Source organism: Myotis nattereri (assembly GCF_964212035.1).
Source record: "Myotis nattereri genome assembly, chromosome: 6".
Taxonomy (NCBI): Eukaryota; Metazoa; Chordata; class Mammalia; order Chiroptera; family Vespertilionidae; genus Myotis; species Myotis nattereri.
The window spans coordinates 58,253,652-58,278,004 of record NC_138081.1 but is presented as its reverse complement, the minus strand read 5'-3'; the positions used below and the strand labels follow the sequence as shown (position 1 = coordinate 58,278,004).

The 24,353-nt window shown below is 35.3% G+C and overlaps 1 protein-coding gene across 1 annotated transcript; it reads left to right on the top strand.

Annotated features, from left to right (window-relative positions):
* Nucleotides 1–23,690: 23,690 nt before the first annotated feature.
* On the top strand, nt 23,691–23,987 carry LOC308520845 (pterin-4-alpha-carbinolamine dehydratase 2-like; the record flags this gene model as incomplete). The annotated part of the gene is made up of 1 exon (XM_081093558.1): nt 23,691–23,987. One exon carries the CDS (start codon nt 23,691–23,693, stop codon nt 23,985–23,987), a length of 297 nt encoding a protein of 98 aa, XP_080949684.1.
* Between the last annotated feature and the right edge of the window lie 366 nt (nt 23,988–24,353).

Sequence of the window (24,353 nt, the reverse complement as noted above, 5' to 3'; positions counted from 1 at the left end):
TCTTTTTGAAATGGAACAAAATCTCAGGCACCAGTTTTATGGGAGCCATATTAAAAATAATTCTATAATCAATATCAAGATAGCACATATAATCTGTATATATATTTTAATTGATGGCTTATTGGAAAACAAACTAAAGTAGAAACTAAGAAATTTTTAAAAAACCCTTAGTTCTTTCATGAACTATCCTATTCCTTTCATGCTTTCTTTATCTATAAAATGAAGAAAATATGGTCACATATTCAGAAAATTCTTCTACATGTTTTAAATCTTGTATTTCTACCTTCATATAGCTGAACTCCCAGTTGGCTTCTTTGTTATAATTTAAATTTTTAGAAGAGGGTAAATGGGAGAAAAATGATGATAAAAGGAGACTTGACTTGGGGTGGTGAACACACAATCCAATTTATAGATGATGTATTGCATCCCATAAACTCAACAGAAAAGAAAATTTTAAAAAAGAATTTTTTCGATGGATAGTTTAAGACTACCACGGAATTATTCAATTAAATTAATTCTTTACTTCTTTATTTGGTAAGAGAATGTCTACATTTTAGGTGTGAACATCCAGAATAAAGACTATATTTTCCAGCTTTTCTGTAAGCTAGATGGTCTTATGACTAATTTCTATCCAACATATAAAAGCAAAAGTGATGTATTGAGTATTACACTTAAAAAGAATAAGTTGTGTTTCCATTTTGTCCCACGTCCTGCTGTGTGGAATGTTGAATTAAGAACAGAAGTGATCATTTTAGATTATGAAATGGAATCCTATTTAGAGAATAAAGCAGAAGATAATGGAGGTCAGCATCTCCAATCATGAAAACACCATATCATCTATGCTTTTTTTTTTTGGAATGTTACATGAAACAGGAACAAACTTCTAGTTTCCTTCAGCCATTGATAACTTGCTCTTTTTTTATGACAGATAACATGTATCAATCAACATAGTTTTCTATATTATAAAGGAAGCATAGATAGTAGGTACCTGATATATATTTTCCTTTTTACTTATAAATCTCAGAAACTAATGTACTGAGTATTGTAATTAAATAATTCATTTCAAAATGCTGCAAAAAATGAATCAAGTATGAAAAATAGCAAAATCATTAAGTGATCTATTTGCATATTTTAAAATTTACTTTTCTTATGTCAATTATTTTCTTTAATTATTAATTTAATTATTTTTTTATTTGTTTTATTAGTTGACATTCTATTGACATGTAAATCTTTCTTTTGACTTTTGGTCAGTATGGACTCCTAAATTCCTACATTTATTTAATGATGTACAATTTTTCACTTTTATTATTTCTATTGATGCTCAAAGTTTCCAAGTTTTAGTCAGTTAGAAATTTTCCATATACTTATAGTAGAGAAATTTCTGTGTGAATGATGAATAATCAAAAGATTGCATTTGGTCATATTGGGTTAAATATTTTTATAAGAACAAAAGCTATAAAAATGAATCCAAATAACCAACAAAAGAGTTTAAAAGAAACATGTGCTTTAATTTGTTAAGCTCTAACCTTTTCTGTATTAGAAAAATACTTTGACACAAACACATTACAAATGTCAGCAGAAAATCTATACTCCATTTCTTCACATTGGTTTTGTGACATGTGTTTGCTGATATTCGACAAGGGATAAGTTGGGATTGATTTCTTCAACTACTATTCTTTCCTGTTGTATTATGGGAAATTAAAGGGCTGAAATGAACTGAGTTCCTCACAATCCCATCATCACTCATGTGAGCAAACCTACAAAAGTTAAACCTATGCGCTCTCTGGGTCTTAAAGGTTAATAGACATTTTAGGAATAACACATCACTGTAAGTTGAAGAAATTATTAAAATTTTAAGTACAAAGAAGAGACTTTGTACTGTATACTTTATAAAAATGATTTCAAACTAAAAACGGATTTTCCTTTTAGGGAAGATATCATGAACCTACTTCTCAGCTCTTCCTAGCGAAGATGCATAAAAATGAATACTTAAGTCTAGTCTTCATCATTGTGGAAGATGATGGAATATTATTAAGTTATAGGAATATCCAATTTAAAAGAAGTAGTATATTTAATTAATGTAAGGAAAATTTAACCCCAATCAGATGTAGAATAATGAATTTCTATTACTTCAAAAGGTCATTTAAGTTTAATTAATTTTTGGTAAAAATCTCACTTGGTACAACTTTTTTATGGAGAGAAATTTAGTACTTTCTCTCAATCAAATTAAATATGTAAGCCCACACATATATGGACAATTAATGTATAAGAAAGGAGCCAAGAATATACAATAGGGAAAGTATAATCTCTTCTATAAATGATTTGGAAATAGCCACATGCAAAAGAATGAAACTAGACTACTACCTTTCACTCTACACGAAAATTAATTCAAAATGGATTGAAGATTTGAATGAGAGACCTGAAACCAAAAAATTCCTAGAAGAAAACATAGAAGGTAAGCTCCTTGATATGGATCTTAGGAATTTTTTTTGGATCTGACTCCAAAGGTAAGAGAAACAAAAGCAAAAATAAATACATGGGACTACTTCAAACTAAAAAACTTCTGCACAGTGGAGAAAACCATCATTAAAATGAAAAGGCAATCTATCAAATGGAAGATCTGTGCAAACCAAATATTTCATAAAGGGTCAATACCCCAAGTATATCATGTACTCTTACAGCTTAACAACAACAAAAACAAGAAAACAACAACAAAATAAAGTCCAAACAACCCAAATTCAAAATGGGCAGATAATCTGATTAGATTTTTATAAAGAAGACATGCAGATGGTATGCAGGCACAAGAAAAGATGTTCAACATCACTGATTATTAGGGAAATACAAATCAAAACCAAGTGAGGTATCACATCACACCTGTTAGAATGGATGTTATAAAAACAAACAAACAAACAAAAAACAAGAAATAATTTTTGGAGAGGTTGTGTAGTAAAGATATCCCATGTCCTAGTTGGTTTGATTCAGTTGATAAGAGTGTCGGCCTGCAGACTGAAGGGTCCTGGGTACAATTCTGGTCAACGGCACATGCTCTAGTTGCGGCCTCGATTCCCAGTGAGGGGTGTTCAGGAGGCAGCCGATCAATGACTCTCTGTTATCACTGATGTTTCTGTCTCTCTCTTTCCCTCTTTCTTCTCTGACATCAATAAAAATTAAAAAGAAAGTCTGATTTTACATTTATAGAAATAGAATAGTACTCAGCCATAAAAAGAATGAAATCTTGCCACTGGCCACAACATGGAAGGGCCTGAGCATATAACTCTAAAAGTGAAAAAAATGGGAAGGAGAAAGACAAATATCATGTGATTTTTACTCCTCTGTGGAATCGTTAAAAATAAAACAAAACAATAAAAGACAAATGAACAAATAAAATAAAACAAAATCACAGATACGGAAAAGAGATCAATGGTTACCAGAGAGGAAGAGGGGTTGTGGGGTAGGTGAAATGGGTGAAGTCAATCCTATGGTAATAGTGATTAGTTTAAAGGGGTGATCACTTTTTAATGTATACAGATGCCATATTGTAATATTTTACACCTGAAACATACAATTAAAATTAAAGAATATATTTTGTTCTTTAGTACAGAATTTTATTGCTAGAAATATACCATTTGTATGTACTTGCAAAATTATGCTGTTATATGTTTTAAGATGTTCATTGCAATATTTTTTGATTAGCAGAAAATATATTCAATTCCTTTTTAAAAAACAATTGCAACTTGCTTTATTGTGGAACTCTATTTGGTGCGGTGGTCTGGAACTAAAGCCTCGATGTCTCTGAGGTCTGCCTAGAAACTATTTTTTACTCTGTTTTTTAAAAAAATTCTTTTCAATTACAGTTAACATACAATATTATCAAAATTTCATGTGTACAACATAGTGGTTAGACATTTATTTACCTACTAGAAGCCTATCGAACGAAATTCATGCACGGGGGGTTGGGGTGGGGTCCCCTTAGCCCTGCCTGCACCCTCTCCAAAAGGGGACCCCTTGGGGGATGTCGACGGCAGTCAACATTCCTCTCACAATCCAGGGCTACTGGCTCCTAACTGTTCACCGGCCTGCCTGCGTGATCACACCTAACTGCCTCCCCGCCCCCCCAGCCTGGTCACCCCTAACTGCCTCTCCCGCTGGCCTAGTTGCCTCTTACTGCCCACCCCCGTCGGCCTGGTAACCCCTCACTGCCCCCATCTGCTGGCCTGGTCGCCCATCACTGCCCCCACTGCCAGCCTGGTCACCCCAATCTACCCCCCACCCCCGCCGGCCTGGTCACCCCACACAGCCTGCTGTTCAGTCATTTGGTCGCCCCTCACTGCCCCCTTTCCCCCTGCTGACCTAGTTGCCCTATGCAGCCTGCTGCTCAGTTATTCGGACGGCCCTCACTAACCCCCCTGCTGGCCTGGTTGCCCCACGCAGCCTGTTTGGTCATCCGTTAGGTTGTTTTGGTTGTGACAGTTGCTTAGGCTTTTATATATATAGATGAAGTGATCACCCTTCATCTAGTACCCATCTGACATCATACATAGTTAATACAATGTTATTGAGTGTATTCCCTATGTGATATTTTACATCATCATGACAATTTTGTAACTACAAAATTTTACTTTTTAATCCCTTTCCCTTTTTCATCCATCCCCTTCAACCTCCCGCCCATCTGGAAACCATTAAAATGTTCTCTGTATCTATGAATTTGTTTTGTTTTGTTTGTTCGTTTATATTGTGTTTTAGATTCCACATAAAAGTGAAATCATATGGCATTTGTCTTTCTCTGTCAGACTTATTTCACTCAGCATAATACCCTCTAAGTCCAATCATGTTGCAGATGGCAATATGGCAACATGTCATCTTTTTTTTATGGCTGATTCATATTCCATTGTATATCTTCACTAATTCTTCTTTATCCATTCACCTATTAATGGACACCCAGGTTGCTTATCCATCTTGACTATTTTAAATAATGCTGTAATAAACATATGAATGCATATGTTTTTACCCAGAATTAGAATTCCTGGGTCCTTTTTTGTTTTAACTTAAAGAGCATATGTAAAGGTCTTGTTTTCTTATCCATTCAGTCACCTTATGTGTTTTGATTGAAACATTTAATCCATTTATATTCATTGCTGCTATATTTGTAGTTATTGCTAATTTATTCATTATCTTTTTTTTATTCTTCTTTAAAAAGTCCCTTTATCATGTCTTGTAATACTGGTTTGGTAGTGATGAACTGCTTTAGCTCCTTCTTGTCTGGAAAGCTCTTTGTCCTTTGATTCTAAATGATAGTTTTGTTGGTGAGAGTGTTCTTGGTGGTAGGTCCTAACTTTCCACCACTTTGAATTTTTCATGCCAATCCCTACTGGCCTGCATAGTTTCTGTTGAGAAATTAGCCAAGTCTTACGGGATATCCCTTGTATATAACTAACTGCTTTTCTGTTGGTTCTCTTAAGGTTCTCTGTTTGTCTTTAAACTTTGGCATTTTAATTATGATGTGTCTTGGTATGGGTCTCTTTGGGTTCATCTTGTTTGGGACTATTTTGCCCTTCTGGCTTGTATGTGTTTTTTTTCACCAGGTTAGGAAAGTTTTCTTTATTATTTCTTAAAATAGTATTTCAATTCCTTGCTCTCTCTTCTTCTTTTGATACTCGGATTATGTGTATCTTAATATGCTTGATGTGTCCTAGAGTGCCCGTAAATTATCCTTTATTTGGGGAATTCTTTTTTTTCTGTTCTGATTGGGTGTTTTCTGCTACTGTATCTTCCAAATTGCTGATTGGATCCTCTTCTTCATCTAATAAAATATTTCTTTTGGCACACTGGTGTTACTGAATGTTTGAATGAGATCTGAAGTAAGTAAGGAATAATGTATGAATTCTGAAAATTGAATTCAGTTGGCAATTTTCATGTTTCAGATTTTATGAAAAAAATACTGTTAGAAACAAATATTGTATAGGACATAGAGTTTAATTTATAAATGATATTTCTTATATTTGAAAGATAACCAAAATAATGAGTAACAGAAGTATATATAACATATGAATTAGGTATAAATCTACAGTAAAATTATATTTGCATTATCATTTTCTAATGGTGGCTTCAAATGTTATTACAACATTCAGATACATGTGAGAAATGAAAATGTTAGATTAGTCTTAAGTATTACTTTGTTTCATGGACTGAAATGTGTCAGTACTTCGTTTAACTCCTATTAAGGTCAAGACATTGGACTTGCTCAAGTTAAAGAAATGCTATTCATATTAGAATTGTGTAATAGATTGGCTAATTATTTTTTTCTGCTGTTCTATTGCCTAAAAGTTTCTTTTTTTTCCTTTTTCTCCTTTAATCTATTTTTTTATTGTTTAAAGTATTACATATGACTCCTTTTTCCCCAATTGACACCCCCCCCACTTCCATCCCCCCAGGACAAGCCTCCAACACCCCAGTGTCCATGACCATTGATAATGTTAATATGTTACATACAAGTCCTTTGGTTGATCCCTTGCACCCCTTCTCCCCCCGCCTTCTCTCAGAGGTTGCTAGGTCTGTTCAGTGTTTCTTAGTCTCTGGATTTATTTTTGTTCATCAGTTTTATGTTGTTCATTATATTCCACATATGAGTGAGATCATGTGATATTTATCTTTCTCTGACTGGCTAATTTAGCTTAGCATAATGCCCTCCAGGTCCATCCATGCTGTTGCAAATGGTAAAAGTTCCTTCTTTTTTATAGCAGCACAGTATTACATTGTATAGATGTAGCAGTGTTTTTTAATCCACTCATCTACTGATGGGCACTTAGGATGTTTCCAAATCTTAGCTATTATAAATTGTGCTGCTATGAACATAGGGGTGCATATATGCTTTCTGATTGGTGTTTCTGGTTTCTTGGGATATATTCCTAGAAGTGGGATTACTGTGTCAAACGGGAGTTCCATTTTTAATTTTTTGAGCAATATCCATATTGTTTTCCACAGTGGCTGCACCAGTCTGCATTCCCACCAGCAGTGTACGAGTGTTCCTTTTTATCCACATCCTTGCCAGCACTTGTCGTTCGTTGATTTGTTGATGATAGCCAGTCTGACAGGTGTGAGATGGTACCTCATTGTTGTTCTGATATGCATCTCGCAGAAGATTAGTGACTTTGAGCATGTTTTCATATGTATCTCAGCCTTCTGTATGTCCTCATTTGAAAAGTGTCTATTTAGGTCCTTTGCCCATTTTTTGATTTGGGTTGTTTATCTTCCTTTGGTTAAGTTGTATGGGTTCCCTGTAAATTCTGGAGATTAAACCCTTGTCTAAGATATCATTAGCAAATATGTTCTCCCATGCAGTGGTATTTCTTATTGTTTTGTTGATGGTTTCTTTTGCTGTGCAGAAGCTTTTTATTTTGATGTGGTCCCCATTTGTTTATTTTCTCCTTAGTTTCCATTACCATAGGAGCTGTATAGGTAAAGGTATTGCTACAATATATGTCTGAGATTTTGCTGCCTATGGAGTCTTCTAAGATTTTTATGGTTTTCCATCTTACATTTAAGCCCTTTATCCATTTTGAGTTCATTTTTCTGTATGGTGTAGGTTGGTGATCTAGTTTCATTTTTTTGGCATGTATCGACCAATTTTCCCAGCACCATTTGTTAAAGAGACTGTTTTGACTCCATTGTACGCTCTTGCCTCCTTTGTCAAATATTAGTTGAGCATAATGGCTTGGGTCGATTTCTGGGTTCACTGTTCTGTTCCATTGGTCTATATGTCTGTTCTTGTGCCAGTACCATGAAGTTTTGAGAATATTGGCTTTGTAATATAGCTTGATATCTGGTATTGTGATCTCTCCAACTTTGTTCTTCTTTGTCCTGTAGTTTTCCGAGTACAAGTCTTTTACTTCCTTAGTTAAGTTTATTCCTAGGTATCTTAATTTTTTCAGTGCAATAGTAAATGGGATTGTTTTTCGTTTATTTGTTTGTTTGTTTCTCTTTCTGTGAGTTCATTGTTGGTGTATAAAAAAGCCATAGATTTCTGGGTATTAATTTTGTATTGTGCTATATTGCCAAATTCATTTATTAAGCCTCATAGTTTTTTATGGAGTCTTTAGGGTTTTCTTTGTACAATATCATGTCATCTGCAAATAATGACAGTTTTACTTCATCTTTTCCAATTTGGGTGCCTTTTGTTTCTTCTTCTTGTCTGATCACTATGGCTAGCGCTTCCAGTACTATATCGAACAGGAGTGGTGAAAGTGGGCATCTCTGTCTATTTCAGGGGTGGGCAAACTTTTTGTCTCGAGGGCCACAATGGGTTCTTAAACTGGACCGGAGGGCTGGAACAAAAGCATGGATGGAGTGTTTGTGTGAACTAATATAAATTCAAAGTAAACATCATTAAATAAAAGGGTACGGTCTTTTTTTTTTTTTTTTAGTTTTATTCATTTCAAACAGGCCGGATCCGGCCCGCGGGCCATAGTTTGCCCACAGCTGGTCTATTCCTTTTCTTAGGGGAAATGGTTTTAGTTCTTGCCCATTGAGTATGATGTTGTCTGTAGGTTTGTCATATAAGGCTTTTATTATGTTGAGGTATGATCTCTCTATTACCACTTTGCTGAGAGTTTTTATCAGAAAAGGGTATTGGATTTTGTCAAATGCCTTTTCTGCATCAATTGATATGTTTATTTATTTTTTTTCTCTCAATTTGTTTATGTGATGTATCACATTTATTGATTTGTGGATATGGTACCATACTTGCACCTCCTGAGTAAATCCTTCTTGGTCATGGTGTCTGATCTTTCTAATGTAATGCTGGATCTGATTTGCTAGAATTTTGTTGAGGATTTTAGCATCTATTTTCATCAAGGATATTGGCCTGTAGTTCTCTTTCTTTGTGGTGTCTTTACATACTTTTGGAATTGTGGTAATGCTGGCTTTATATAACGAGCTTGGAAGTGTACCTTCCTCTCGAATTTTTTGGAATAGAATGAACAGGGTGGGTTTTAGTTTTTTTTGAATGTTTGGTAGAACTCTCCTGTAAAACCATCCAGACCAGGGCTTTTGGTTGCTGGAAGATTTTTGATCGCTGCTTCAATTTCTTTGGTAGTTATTGGCCCATTCACATTTTTTGATTCTTCCTGATTGAGTTTTGGAAGTTTGTATTTTTCTAAGAATATGTTCACTTCATCTAGGTTGTTAAGTTTGTTGGAGTAGAGTTGTTTGTAGTATTTTTTTTACAATCTTTTGTATTTCTGTGGGGTCTGTTGTTACTTCTCCTCTTTCATTTCTGATTTTATTTATTTGGGTCCTCTCTCTTTGTTTCTTGGTGAGCCTGGCTAGAGGTTCATCAATCATGGTTAGCCTATCAAAGAACCAACTCTTGGTTTTATTGGTCGTGTGTTTGTGTGTGTGTGTATGTTGTTTATTTTCCCTCTGATCTTTATTATTTCCTTCCTTCTGCTGACTCTGGGGTTTTGTTGTTGCTCTCTTTCTAATTCTTTAAGTTTTAGGGTTAGATAATTTATCACCATTTTTTTATTGTTTTTTGAGGTAGGCCTGTGGAGCCATGAACCTCCCTGTCAGGCCTGCTTTCACTGTGTCCCCTAGATTTTGGATTGTTGTGTTTTCATTGTCCTTTGTTTCCAGGATGATTTTTATTTCTTCTTTGATCTCTTTGGTAGCCCAATCATTGTTTAATAGCATGCTATTTAGTCTCCAAGTGTTTGATTTTTTTCATTGTTTTTATTTTGTTGATTTCTAATTTTATGCCATTGTGATCTGAGAAGATGCTTGATATGATTTCTATCTTCTTGAATTGGAAGAGACCTTGCCTGTGTCCCAATATGTGGTCTATCTTTGATAATGTCCCTTGTGTGCTTGAGAAAAATGTATATACTGTAGCTTTGGGGTGAAATGTTCTTAAGATGTCAATGAACTCCATCTGATCTAGTGAGTTATTTTGGATTGATGTTTCTTTGCTGATTTTTTGTTTAGAGGATTTATCCAGTGGTGTCAGTGGGGTATTGAAGTTCCCTACTATGACTGTATTGCTATCTATCTCTCCCTTGATATCTTTCAGAATTCTTTTTATGTATTTGGGTGCTCCTACATTTGGTGCATATATGTTTACTATAGTTATATCCTCTTGTTGAATTTCTCCCTTTAGTAATATGAAGTGGAATTCCTTATCTCTTTTTATGGCCTTCACTTTGATGACTATTTTGTCAGAGATAAGTATTGCTACCCCAGCTTTTTTTTTTTTTCTTCATTTTCATTCACCTGAAATGTTTTTTTCCATCCCTTCACTATCAGTCTGTGTGAATCCTTTGTTCTGAGGTGGGTTTCTTGTAGCCAGCAGATATATGGATCATATTTTCTTATCCATTCAGTTACCCTATGTCTTTTGATTGGAGCATTTAATCTATTTACATTTAAGGTTATTATTGACAGGTAGTTGTTTGTTGTCATTTTAATTCTCTATGCCTGTGTTCCTTCTTCCCTTCTTATTTATTCTTTTTATAACAGTCCCTTTAGCATTTCTTGCATCGGTGACTTGGTGGTAATAAACTCCCTTAGCCCTTTTTTGTCTATGAAGCTCCTTATTTCACCTTCAATTTTGAATGATAGCCTTGCTGGGTATACTAGCAGTGTTCTTGGATTCAGTCCCTTGCTTTGCATCACTACGTATATTTCATTCCATTCCCTTCTGTCCTGATGTGTTTCTGTTGAGAAATCAGTTGGTAGTCTAATGGGAGATCTCTTATAGGTAACTTTCTGTCTCTCTCTGGCAGATTTTAAGATTCTTACTTTGTCAACCTTTTCCAAACACCTCCCAATATACATATGAATATATAAGTTGCCAGGCATATGAAATAAGAACTTATCATATATTTATTTTGTTAATTGTGTAAAGTCTATTAATCTAATCCACAAGCTTTTCAACTTAAACAGTGTTTTTATATAACATAAAATATAATTGTTTTTATAATAAAGAGCAGTGAATTTCAGTTAATATTCAAAATATTATATTAGAGAAACTTAAACTTGACTCAGTCATCTACTCTAAATGTTTACTTGATATAGTTTCTCATATCTATTGAACAATGTTCTACTCATGGAGTAACTCCGACAAAGGATTGGTTAGGAATATGGATTGAGTAAATAAAATAATGACAAGCATAGTTCACATAGTAGCATATGTTTATTTATTTAAACTTCTTGTTATCACCTTGCAGATAAATGTCCGTGGTTTCTATTGGCAGTGGAAAACCACAAACCATGACAGAATTAGAATTCAACTGTCTTTTGTTTCACTTCATAGGGCACGAGATGTGGAAAGGCATTTCTCTAAAGACTGAAGTGTATGAGTGATAAGAATTGATGTTTCAGGCTATGATCATGCTAGCTTTCTATATCCTAGATCTAAAGTGATAGGGCTGCATAAGCATTTATAGTGGTTTGGGAGTGTGTGTGTGTGCGTGTGTGTGTGTATGTGTGATTCTAACAACCTTATCAGTCATGGGGCTCATGAAGCAGCTTTTCTTGCCTAGATCTGTGGGCAGTAATAATATTTTCATATTGTGGAAATCTGAACTTGGAATATTATGCCATTTTTCTCTGGTATCCTTGAATAAAAAGGACATAATTAAATGACTTTAATATGTTTTATTTAATGTTTACTTGATTAAACTTTTATGTTCTGCACATTAACTATATGCATCTTAAAGTCCTGAGAACTGAATCATTAGGATATTACATATGTTCATTTAAAAAATATTATCTCTTGTTAACCTGCTACTTTCTAGAAAACAAAATTCTGAGATATATTCTGATGTTAATTTTAAAGTGACATGGATCAGTGACCAAAGATTTAAATATTTATTTCCCTGTTTATATATCATCCTATTGCTTAGTAGATGTCAATGATATGATACTTACACATTTCTGATTAAGCACCTGTTGAACTTTAGAGTGCAATAATCAAAGACTTGTTCAATTTAAATTTTAGATCATTTAAGAAGTCTTCAGCAAAAAAGATGTTATAATCTGTGATGATTACTGTAGATGTTATGAGGAGGCTGTTAAATCCAGAGGGAATGTTCATCAGCATACTACAATCAGCAACTAGAGAGAAAGCTTAATTATGGTTATTTAAGTGACAATTTGATGTAGCAATGGCATTGAAAGCAGAAAATGATGCCTGTATTAATACTTGCAGCATGTAAGAGTATATGAAAATGCATCAATATCAAAGAAGATCTTATTATGTGACTCTTTATATTAATTTTTCTTATTCTAAAAATTCCAATGGCAATCTTCACTATTACTAGCTGAAATGCTTCTGAAAGAGAAATATTAGAGATAAAATCCTATAGTTGTTAAAGGAAGCTTATTTAATTAAATTTATGTTTTTTAATGATTTATCCAGTGTTTAGTCATTTTAAAATAACACTGTTTTGACGACTACCTTAATTCAACTTCTTGGTAGTATAGAACACATGCAATTATTTCTGATTTATTAAAGAAAACTTTATTGTAACCTATATATTATTCATATTGTTTATAAATAATTAAACTTGAAGAAAGCACCTCATAAATACCTTTGTATTAGTTTCCTATGTCTGCTTTTACCAATTACTTCAAACTGAGTAGCTGAAAACAACAGACATTTATTTTCTCACACTTCTGGAGGCAAAAGTCTGAAATCAAGTTGTTGGCAGGTCACAATCCCTCCAAAGACTCTAGGAGAGGTTCCATTCCTTGCCTCCTTTAACTTCTGGGGGCTGTCAGCATTCCTCAGCTTGTAGCTGCATCATGGCAGTCGTCTTTGGTTGCATTGTCTATTTGTATCGCTCTTCTGCATCTCTATTAGGACACTTGCCATTGAATTTAGGGAGTACCGGACAATGCAGGATGATATTCCTAGCTCAAGATCCTTAACTGAATTATATCTGTCAATACTATTTTTTTCCAATAGTGTAAAATTCACAGATTCTGGAAGATGGACATATCTTTTTGGCTTCATCCTTCAGCCCACTACAACTAGCTTATCTTATGACAGAAAAATCGATATTATATTTCCTATTAGAAAACAGAGTTTAAAAATAGATTCGAGTAATACATGTCAGATTAATTAAGTGAATATAATGTACATGTAAACTTGTGTCTGGAATACGTATATAAGAAACTTCTTTAAGTTTTAAAAATAAACAATTTGTAAAAATAATGGAAAGAAAACTTGAATGGAAACTTTACCAAACTATCAATACAAATGGCAAATAAGCACATGAAAAAAACGTTCAAAATTATGAGTCATCAGAAAAATTCAAACTAAAATAAAAATGAAAACTCTAGAGTTTATCCACTAGTATGCCTAAAATTTAAAAGATGGACAATGCTAAGTACTGGTGATGATATGGAACCTTTCAGATTGCTATAGTGTAAAAAGTAGTACAGTAACTTTAAGATCAGTTACTAAGTTTTGATGAAGTAATCAAGATAATTAACCATGTAAACCAGAAGTCCAACTCATAGGTATTTACTAAGAGCAATGAAATCATGTTTACACAAAGACCTATACATAAATGTCCATTACAGCTTTATTCAAATAGCTGCACATTTCCAAATATTATTGGATAAACAAATGTGTAGCATATATATTAAATAGAATATTATTCAACAATACAAAGAAGTAGTAAATCCAACAATGTATATGAATCTCAAAAGCAATATATTAAATGGAAAAATTTATATACTGTATGATTTCTCTTGCAGGAAATTCTAGGAAACACAAAACTTTAAGTATAGTGACAATAAGCAGATCACTGGTTAATTTTAAGAGGAAATCAGAGAGGTAATATGAAGAGCAGTAGTTATAAAACTATTAACATGTTGAAATTCATTTCATAGATAAGTTATAGAGAAGGCAATGTTTTCTTTCAAACTTTATGCAGAATTGTGAAAGTCTTACTAGCTGAAATTCCTGCTGTGGTTAAGTTTGACAACTCACTGTTAACTCGGCTCTGACTTTCATATTCAAAGACTAAACCCTGGAAGCATGTGGACAGCATAGTTCCCCACTGCTTATTTTATCAAAGAAGAATGCATAGTCAGAGTCAAATATTTATATGCCTTAGGGAAGGTATTGATAGTTTGGATTTAAGAAAAGCAATACTTTGTTACCTACCAATAATAAAATAGACCTACCATCTAGCTGTTCACTGATTTAGGTTATCAAATGATCATATTTTTCAATAAAACTATTTCATTCTTATCATCAAAATAGTTTCCTAATAATTATATTTTCAGTGCCCTAAGTCTATTTCATTGCTCCTGAACACATCTCATAGTGTTTTGTATTTGAAATGAAGACTTGGAATATTTGGGTAGCTAGCTGCTTAAAGCTATGGCACCAGATTAAATTACATTTTCAAGCGTCTCTGTCTGGTGTGTAGGAACATCTTCCTGTTTTATTTATAAAGTCATCAGACTTTTATCTAGCTATTTTCTGCTTTTTTTCTGAGTCTACTTTATACGTTAATGTAGGAGGAAGAATCATGGAAATAGAATTCTTATTTCAGTTTTTGCTTTTATATTAAATCCCCTATTTTTGGCTTAATTCCATTCATCAAAAATGAGAAGACACCTGAGGTTCCACCTGTTTCTGGATTAACTCCTATACATTTTTAAAAGATTTTAAAAAGGGCATTCCTGATATCTGGGTGAGAGAGAACTTCAAATATTATGAGATTCTCTTTTAATTGATGTGTGTTCCATTTTAGCCTCGAGTTAGATTAAACAAAAATATGTTCTGTTCATTTATCCTTGGGAATACCAGGCTTCAAAAAGATAAATGTGCATACGTATATACTGACATCACCTTTCATTTGTTTTGGACTTCTATTTTTATCAGTTTCATCTTTAGAGGTAGGAGGTATGATTTATAAATATAGGACTTGCTTCATAGTTAGTAGGCTCAGTCAAAATAAACATTTGAAGCTCCGCTTTAAAAAAAAAAAAAAAAAAAGAATGTCAATAGCCCTAGCCAGTTTGGCTCTGGGGATAGAGCATTGGCCTGCAGACCAAAAGATCCCAGTTTGATTCTGGTCAAAGGCATGTACCTTGGTTCCAGGCTCTCCCCTGGCTCGGGCCCTGGTCAGGGCTTGTGCAAGAGGGAACCAATTAATGTGTTTCTCTCACATCAATGTTTCTCTTTGTCTTTCCCTCTCTCTTCCTTTCTCCCTAAAAATCAATGGAAAAATATCCTTGGATGAGGATTAACAACAAAAACAAACAAACAAAAAAGAATTTCAATAATATAACAGCCCCACTAAGACTTAAGTATATAAGATAAATTGACATAAATTTTGCAATGCCTCGCAGGCAACCATTTATTTTAAACTGCTGGACTGATGTTATATATATATTTAAAATATCAACTCTTCTGACTAACTACAGAAGCAAATTAAGATAGCTGGCTTTTGTTTTATCAATGTACAATATTGAGATAATCAATCCTGTACAGCCTCAGATATTAGAACATTAAAATAACATATGCTATTATTACTATTATCCGTCAGAGATACACTTAGTAGAAATAACAGCCAACCATCAATATATGCAGTTTTTTAGTCTTTAGAGCAGTGTTGGGAGAGTTTTATTCTGTATTTTTTTCTGTCTCCTTTTCTTTGTGGAAGAGACATGGAAAGTTTATTCCCATGATTATCTTGAAAACCCTAGCACCATGTTACAATGTTCACATATTTCCTCTCCCTTTTTTTAATCCTCACCAGAAGATATGTTTTTATTGGTTTTTTGAGAGAGGAGAGGAGGGAAGAGGAGGGGAGAGACGGGGAGAGGAGGGAAGGGACAGACATGGATCAGTTGCCTCCATAGGTCAGGGATGGAACCTGCAACCTAGCTGTGTTCCCTGATTGGGAATTGAATGGGGAAAACTTTTTGTGTATGGGGTGATGCTCCAATTAACAGAGTCACCAGGCCAGGGCTTCTCTCTCTTTTTTAAAGATACATTTTGGTGTTGTATCCTTTTGAAGAGGTTGAGTCACCGGACCAGACTAGCTATAACAAGTCCTTCATATGAATTGAAGATGAGAATATAAATTAATACTAATGATGAGAAAGGTTCTTTTGCTTGGTTTATTTTCTGCTTTTAAATTTATTTCTATTTTATTCTTTTTGGTATAATTGTAGAGACATTCTCTCTTTACCTTAACTTTAAATCATCTCCTTTTTGGATCACAATAAATATTGTACTTCTCTAGTTACCATCTACTCACCAACTATAAAATATTTGGTGACTCCTAAGATACTTAGAGCTTTCTTTTATCACTATATAGCTTCTCCTTTAGTTTTGGCTTCCATTTATTACTTAGCTTCAATTAAATAGCTTCAGTTATTACTCCATGAATGTGAAATCCACAAGTACTTTGTACTTTTAAATTCAAATATGAATGTCTTTCATTTAAAATTCACTATCCTATCTAATAATAGACAAACAGGGTAATTGACCATACCTTTGCTATGCCTCCCATTGGCTAATCAGTGTGATATGCAAATTAACCACCGACAAAGATGGCAGTTAATTTGCATATGTAGGCTCCAAGTGGTGGAGCGAAGACTGAAGGTGAGCCAGAGCCGCGAAGACGGAGGACGGAAGGTGGCTCCGGCCGGAGCGAAGGCCTGGGTCCTGGGTGCCGGAGGAAAACCGGTGCTGGCAGCCAGGAGAAGGGAAGGCCTATTGCACAAATTGCTTCATGCAACAGGCCTCTAGTTTTTAATAATATTAAATCTATTATCTTTCCATACAACATGGTACTATAGCCAAGTTGTCTAATTATGTTACAAAGTTCTTAAAAATGTATTTTGACATATATGGATACAATTAGAGTCACACATAAAACACACAATTCACATTAAGTTATTTTCACTAAAAGTTAAAAAAAATATAGGAATAATCTATGACAAAACATTTATTTTTAATTAAGTTTCCTGTATATGTTAATTTTAATATATTTATTCATACTGAAAGGATAACTTGATATAACCTTAATTTGATTTGAATGGAATGGAATTTATTTGCTTTTAACTTTTGTAATGCGTGTATGCATGCACAGACGTGTTTACCTTTAGGTAGCTTTGAAATGGAAATGGATTGTCTATAAAATGACATTCAAGTATTTTTGGAACCAGTTTATAAAAAGAGCTCTTGTGAATTTGCATTACAGTCTTCACTGAGCAAAGTAAAAGATCCTTGCTTAAAACAATATTAAAATCAGTCTTTATCATTTCAAAATATGGGTTTACAATTAATCAAATTTGCATTTCTCTTTTAAAAAATTGCTTCATATATTGAGACATCTTGGAATTGCTTCATATATTGAGACATCTACCTCCTCAAATATCTAGGGTTAGGTCTTTTTTAGAAAGTGAGATTTGTGTTTGGAGAATGTTATTGAAACAATTACGATTTTTTAAGAAGAAAACAATATTTAAATAAAATTTAACATAATTTTTTTTTATTTTTTAATACTGTAACCCTATAATTTTCATTCCATTATATTTTTATATATTTAAAGTGCTTGGGAATGTTATTTAGATTTAAGACTTCCCAGAAAAAAATCTACATATATACTAATCTTGCTTTGGATTAAATGTTATTTTTGCAGTATGTATTGGGTAACGTTTTTTCTAAATAGAGCATAATATATGGGCATTGCTCATTGTATCTTATTAGGAATTTATTTAACTTTTCTGGACACTGGGAAAGGAGTCTAAATTTTGAACTCTTCACACAAAAAAGGAATCACTTCCTTAGTGTTTGGGATAGCTGTATATGTGAGAGCACTAGGTTTTAGACAGAGGAGAAGTGTTTGCAGTGAAATACAAACAGTATGTTATGCCTAGCAAAATATGAATTGCTGCTTAATATAAAATGTTTGATTCACAATTCATAAATCAAAAGAGCTCAGAAAACTTAGTTGTATATCTTTTTATTTGGTGCAAAATGAGATCCCACTTCAACTGATATATTCTTTTATAATCTTTACTAGAGGCCCGGTGCACAGAAATTTGTCCACTCGGCTGGGGGGGTGGGGGGCGGTCCCTCAGCCCAGCCTGTGCCCTCTCGCAGTCTGGGACCCCTCTGGGGATGACCACCTGCTGGCTTAGGCCTGCTCCCCATGGCGGGGGGGGGGGGGATTGGGCCTAAGCTACAAGTCAGACATCCCTCTGGGAGCCCTCGGGGGATGTCCACTTGCCAGCGGAGAACAGGCCTAAGCTGCAGTCGGACATCCTTAGTACTGCTGAGGAGGTGGGAGAGGCTCCCACCACCACCACTGTACTGGCAGCTGTCAGCCTGGCTTGTGGCTGAGCAGAGCTCTCCCTGTGGGAGCGCACTGACCACCAGGGGGCAGCTCCTGCATTGAGCATCTGCCCCCTGGTGGTCAGTGTGTGTGATAGTGACCAGTCATTCCCAGTTGTTCTGCTGTTAGGGTCAATTTGCATATTACCCTTTTATTATATAGGAGTGCCTGGCCAGCCTGGGTGAGGGGCTGATGGCTGTTTGGAGGCTCGCCACAGCCCCTTCAGGGTAGGGGTATCCCCTAGGGTGCCTGGCCAGCCTGGGTGAGGGACTGATGGCTGTTTGCAAGCTGGCCACAGCCCCTCAGTGTGGGGGTCCCCACTGAGGTGCCTGGCCAGCCTGGGTGAGGGGCTGATGGCCGTTTACAGGCTAGCCACAGCCCCTTCAGGGTGGGGGGGGGGGTCCTGCTGGGGTGCCTGGCCAGTCTGGGTGAGGGGCTGAGGGCTGTTTGCAGGCTGGCCTTAGCCCCCAGCCACCCAAGCTCCCAGTGGAGGCTGGCTGGAAGCAGGTATCTGGGATTTATTTAGCTTCTGTAATTGAAACTTCGTTGCCTTTAGCGGAGGCCACAGCGGGCTCAGGGCTGGCAGGAAGCTTAGCTTCCTCCATTGCCCGGGCAACCAAGCCTCCTGCTTGCTCCAGCTCCATGGCTGTCGGCCGCCATCTTGGTTGGGTTAATTTGAATATAGTTGCTCTGATTGGCTGGTGGGCATGGCTTAGGGCATAGTGAAGGTACAGTCAATTAGCATCTTTGTCTTTTATTAGTGTAGATGTACCCCACTAAATATTCATAAGATTTTAATACAGTTATTTTAACATATTTGATAGTGGTGCTCTTCCAAACCTCCCAGGAAGTTATGTAAGAAAAGGATATGCATTGTATTATGTTTCCAAAATCTCAAAATTGCTGAAATTTAAAATATATTTGGGCCCAAGTGTTTTGAAATTGGAATTTTAGATCCCTGCAGTATTATGACAATATAATCGTGAGTATGTATTAAGAAAAACTGTGCTTCTTAAACAGTGATTGCCACTATTCTATAGAAATAGATTATAGAAGAACTGTAATAATCTTGCTAAATTCATTACAGCAGTGTTTATTTTAAGATGGTCAAAGTTTGGGAGGAAAAAACATCAATTAGTTTATACAACACTGTGACAATGTGATAATAAGTGTTTGGCAATTTGAGAAAATAAAAAGAAATACGTGTTACTTTGTAATGGCTGAGCAAAAAGAAAACCCACTTGTGTTTAGACTGCAAAGGCTTTCTTTAAAAAATGCAAGGAAGCTGGACAGAGGAGCTGTCTCTAAAGGGAAGAGATGGCGAAGGTTTAAATTGCCAGAACAAGGAAATCATTTTACCCCCCCCCCCAAAAAAACCCCACCCTTGCGTGCAGGGAGTGATAGTATTGAGTGATATGACCTCTGGGATTTTACAGTAAGTGAAAGAGGGAGCAAGCATTTGAAGTAGCCAGTATCTAGTAGGCCCCAGTAGAGAGAATATGGGCCAAACCTGGGGTCAACACAGAAAAAAAATCATTTTACAAGAATGGGAATATCTACAAGTTACTGAAATACACTCAAACATGCACATTTTAATGGCATGGAGAATTGAGGTTTGTTGGCTTCATAAGCCAGTTACTAATTTAATTATGTTTATTGACTTTATTTTTTACAATTCATGGGCAAATTAGATGACTATATTCATATACTCAGAATTATACCAGGCACATGGACGGAGTCCTGTGTGGGTGAGGAAAGGTGAGGAAAATGGGTCTGGTAATCTAGAGTTATTTCATGAAAATAATTAGATGTAGAACTGTTTAAACAGTTTTTTAAAAAATACATTTTTATTGATTTCAGAGAGTAAAGGGGAGGGAGAAGAGATAGAAACATCAATGATGAGAAAGAGTCATGACCAACTGCCTCCTGCACACCTTTCACTGTGGATCAAGCCTGCAATCCACATTGCAGGCATGTGCCCTGACCAGGAATGGAACAGTGAGCCTCCTGGTTCATAGGTCAGTGCTCAACCACTGAGCAACACTGGATGGGCAGATGTAGAAATGTATTAAGGATACACTTACAAAAGGTAACTCAGTAGAGCTCTAAGATAATTTTTATTGTAAGCCAATATAATTTATACACAATACGATATATCACATTTTTAAAATCACTTTTCGTATTTATTCACTGAGCATGAACACCTGAAGGACTTAAATTAGTATGTTTCCTTTTTTAAAGGAACCCTGGTTTCTACCAATTTGCAGCCATTCCTTCTCAGAGATGTATCTTTAAATAAGAGACATTTGCAAAGCATAAAAAACAATGCTTTAGAATCCATATTAACTCTGATGATTTTTCAGTGTATATGGGAATGTTATTAAAGAAGAAAAGCCACATGTGGAGCTTTTGCTCATATCTTTAAGATAGAGAAAGAAAAACTTTGCTCTTAGGTAGAGAAAGCGAAACTTTGATAGGTATTACATTCTTTCTGCAGGGAAAGATAACCTTGGGCTCACCAATCTTTTGCAACATTATGTACATATTTTCCATTTATTTGTGGCTATTGTTTTTTATATATGATGTCTTTAACAAGAGAGTGCATTATATAACTACCCCCCTTGACAAAAATATGGGGGGACAACACATTGTAGGTAAACATAGTCACAGAGAGGAGATTAAGTGGTGTGCAAATATGAAGAAACTACCTCTCTCCTTTCACATCTAATATCCACAATTAGACATATGAGCCTGGGAATTGATTCCAAAATAGAATTTATATATACAGCTATTTTGGCAGAATATCTTTTTAAGCTGGATTTGATTTTGTTTATTTTGTAGTATGTTTCGTATTTTGAGTATGAATTAATAAAATGCAGAAAAATGTTTTTAAAAAGGTAATATGAATATTTGTGGAGTGAGTGAACACTCAAAATCATTTGTTTAGATATAATATTAATGGGCTAGATACTATCACATTATAATGGATTTCTCATACATAAATATGATTATATTTATTTCCAGAGTAGCATTAATTTTAAGGCCACTCTTACAGATTTTTATGCTGCAAACATAAATGGTTTATATAGATATAATTTATTAACTTTTATTATTATTACTTTAACTAGAGGCCCAGTGCACAGAATCATGCACTGGTGGGGTCCCTTGGCCTGCCTGCACCCTCTTGCAATCCAGGAGCCCTCAGGGGATGTCGGAGAGCTGGTTTCTGCCCGATTCCCCGCAGGCCTGATCCAGACAGGAGAGAGCCCAATCCTCTGTATTGAGTGTCTGTCCCCTAGAGGTCAGTGTGTGTCATCGTGACCAGTCAACCCATTGTTCGGTTTCTTAGGCTTTTATATATATAGATTTTGTTGAATTTATTGGGGTGATATTGGTTAATAAAATTATACAGGGTTCAGGTATACAATTGTACAACACATCATTGGTATAGTATTGTATTGTGTGTTTATATCTCCAAGTCAAGTCTCTTCCATCACCATTTATCCTCCCTTTATCTTTTTCCATATACCTCCAACCTTGCTTCTCTCTGGTAATCACCATACTATTGTCTGTGTCCATGAGTCTGTTTTTTTTTTTTCCTTTGCTTAATCCCTTCACTCTTCTCACCCAGCTCCCAACACTCTCCCCTCTGAGAGTTGTCAGTCTGTTCTCTGTATCCATGAGTATGTCTCCACTTTGTTAATTTATTTTGTTCATTAGATTTCACAAACAAGTGAAACCATATGGTATGTGTTTTTCTCTGACTGGCTTATTTCACTTAGCATAAAACTTTCCAGGTCCATCCATGCTGCCATTAAAGCTAAGATTTCCTGCTTTTTTATTTTTATACATGACTAGTATTCCATCCTGTAAATGTACCACAACTTTTTTATCCACTCATGTATTAATGGGCACTTAGACTATTTCCAAATCTTGGGTATTGTAAATAATGCTGCAATGAACATAGGGGTACTTATAGTCTTTCAAATTAGTGTTTTGAGTTTCTTTGGATATATTTCCAGAAGTAGAATTGCTAGGTCATAAGGCAGTTCCATTTTTATTTGTTGAGATAATTCCATATTGCTTTCCACAGTGGCTGCACCAATCTGCATTCCCACCAACAGTACACAGGGTTCGCTTTTTCCACATCCTTACCAACACTTGCCTTTTGTTGATTTATTGATTCTACCATTATGACAGATATGAGATAATATCTTATTGCGGTTTTATTTTGCATTTCTCTGAGGATTAGTGAGGATGAGAACCATTTCATATGTCTAATGGCCATCTGTACTAGTATGTCCTCTTACTACCCAAAGCAATGTATAGGTTCAGATGACATCAAATTTAAAGCATTTTTCCACCCCTGTTTCTTGTTTGCAGGTTTATTCTTTGATTCCCAATAAAAGTGTTGGGGCATTATCTCATTGTAGTTTTGATTTACATTTCCCTAACAGCTAGTGAAGTTGAACATCTTTACATATGTCTGTTGGCCATTTGTATGTCTTCTTGTGAGAAGTGTCTGTTCAGGTCCTCTGCCCATTTTTTCATTGGGTTGTTTATTCGGTGTTGATCTGTATGTGTTTTAAATATAATTTGGATATCAACCCCTTGTCAGAGCTGTTGTTTGCAAATATCTCTCATTCAATTAGTTGCCTTTGTTAAAATTTTATTTTATTTTATATTTTCCATCATTATTTATCCCCTCTGTGCCCTCTTTCACCTCCAACCAGTCGCCTTCCCCTTGCAATCACAACATGGTTGTCCAAGTTCATAAGTTCTCTCTCTCTCTTTTTTTTTTTCTCAATTCCTCTTGTTGTTTCTTTCTTTTTCGCAATCCTTGTAGTTTTATTGTGCTGTGCAGAAGCTTTTTAACTTGATATAGTTTCATTCATTTATTTATTTTTTCTTTACTTCTCTTAGAATGATTATTATCAATACGATAGATAATAACAAGGGTTGGAGAGGTTGCAGATAAAAAAGAACCTTCATTCATGGCTGGTGGGAAAAGACACTGGTACAGCACTATGGAAAGCAGTAGCGGTTACTCCAAAAGTTAAGAGTAGAGTTACCATATGACACAGCAATCCCTCTTTTAGGTATCTAACTGAAAAACTTGAAAACATATATTGGCAAAGATATGTGCATCCTTGTGTTCATTACAATATTGTCCACGATGGCCAAGGAATGGAGTTAACCAAAGTGTCCTTCAGTAGATGATTGGATAAAGACGATGTGGTACTTACATACAAGGGGATGCTACTCAGCCATAAAAAAAGATGAGGTTGTTGGGGGTGCGGTGAGTTGGAACCGCACCTCGGGGCCATGTCAGCAGATGCTCACGTGTTGACAACAGAGGAGAGGAACCAAGTTATACTTGACCTTAAAGCAGCAGGATGGTCAGAATTAAGAGAGAGAGATGCAATCTTCAAAATTTTTAACCAAGCCTTTGGCTTTATGTCCAGAGTTGCTCTACAAGCAGAGAAGATGAATCCTCACCCAGAATGGTTCAATGCCTACAACAAGGTCCAGATAACTCTCACCTCGCAGGACTGTGGTCAGCTGACCAAAAGAGACGTGAAACTGGCCAACTTTATTGAAAAAGCATCTGCTGCTTTGTGATTTCTTTCAAAATCCATGTAAAATCTTATATACATCTTAGGTCTAATGTACTTTGAGTGTGATTTACATGAACAGATTAAGCTGAAAATTTAGTTCACCTTTATATCACATTTTGTAAAATCAGTGCTTAAATACAAAACGATGTACATTTGAAAAAGAAAGAAAAGGTGAAATACTGTCATTTGTGACAACATGGATGAACATTGAGAATATTAGATGCTAAGTGAAATAAGTTGGTCAGAAAAAGCTAAGAACCATATGATTTGACTCATGTTTGGGATATAAAACTGAAACTCTAGACAGACAACAGTATGGTGGTTACCAGAGGGAAGGGGGTGAGGAGGTAGTAAATGGCAAAGGGGGCCA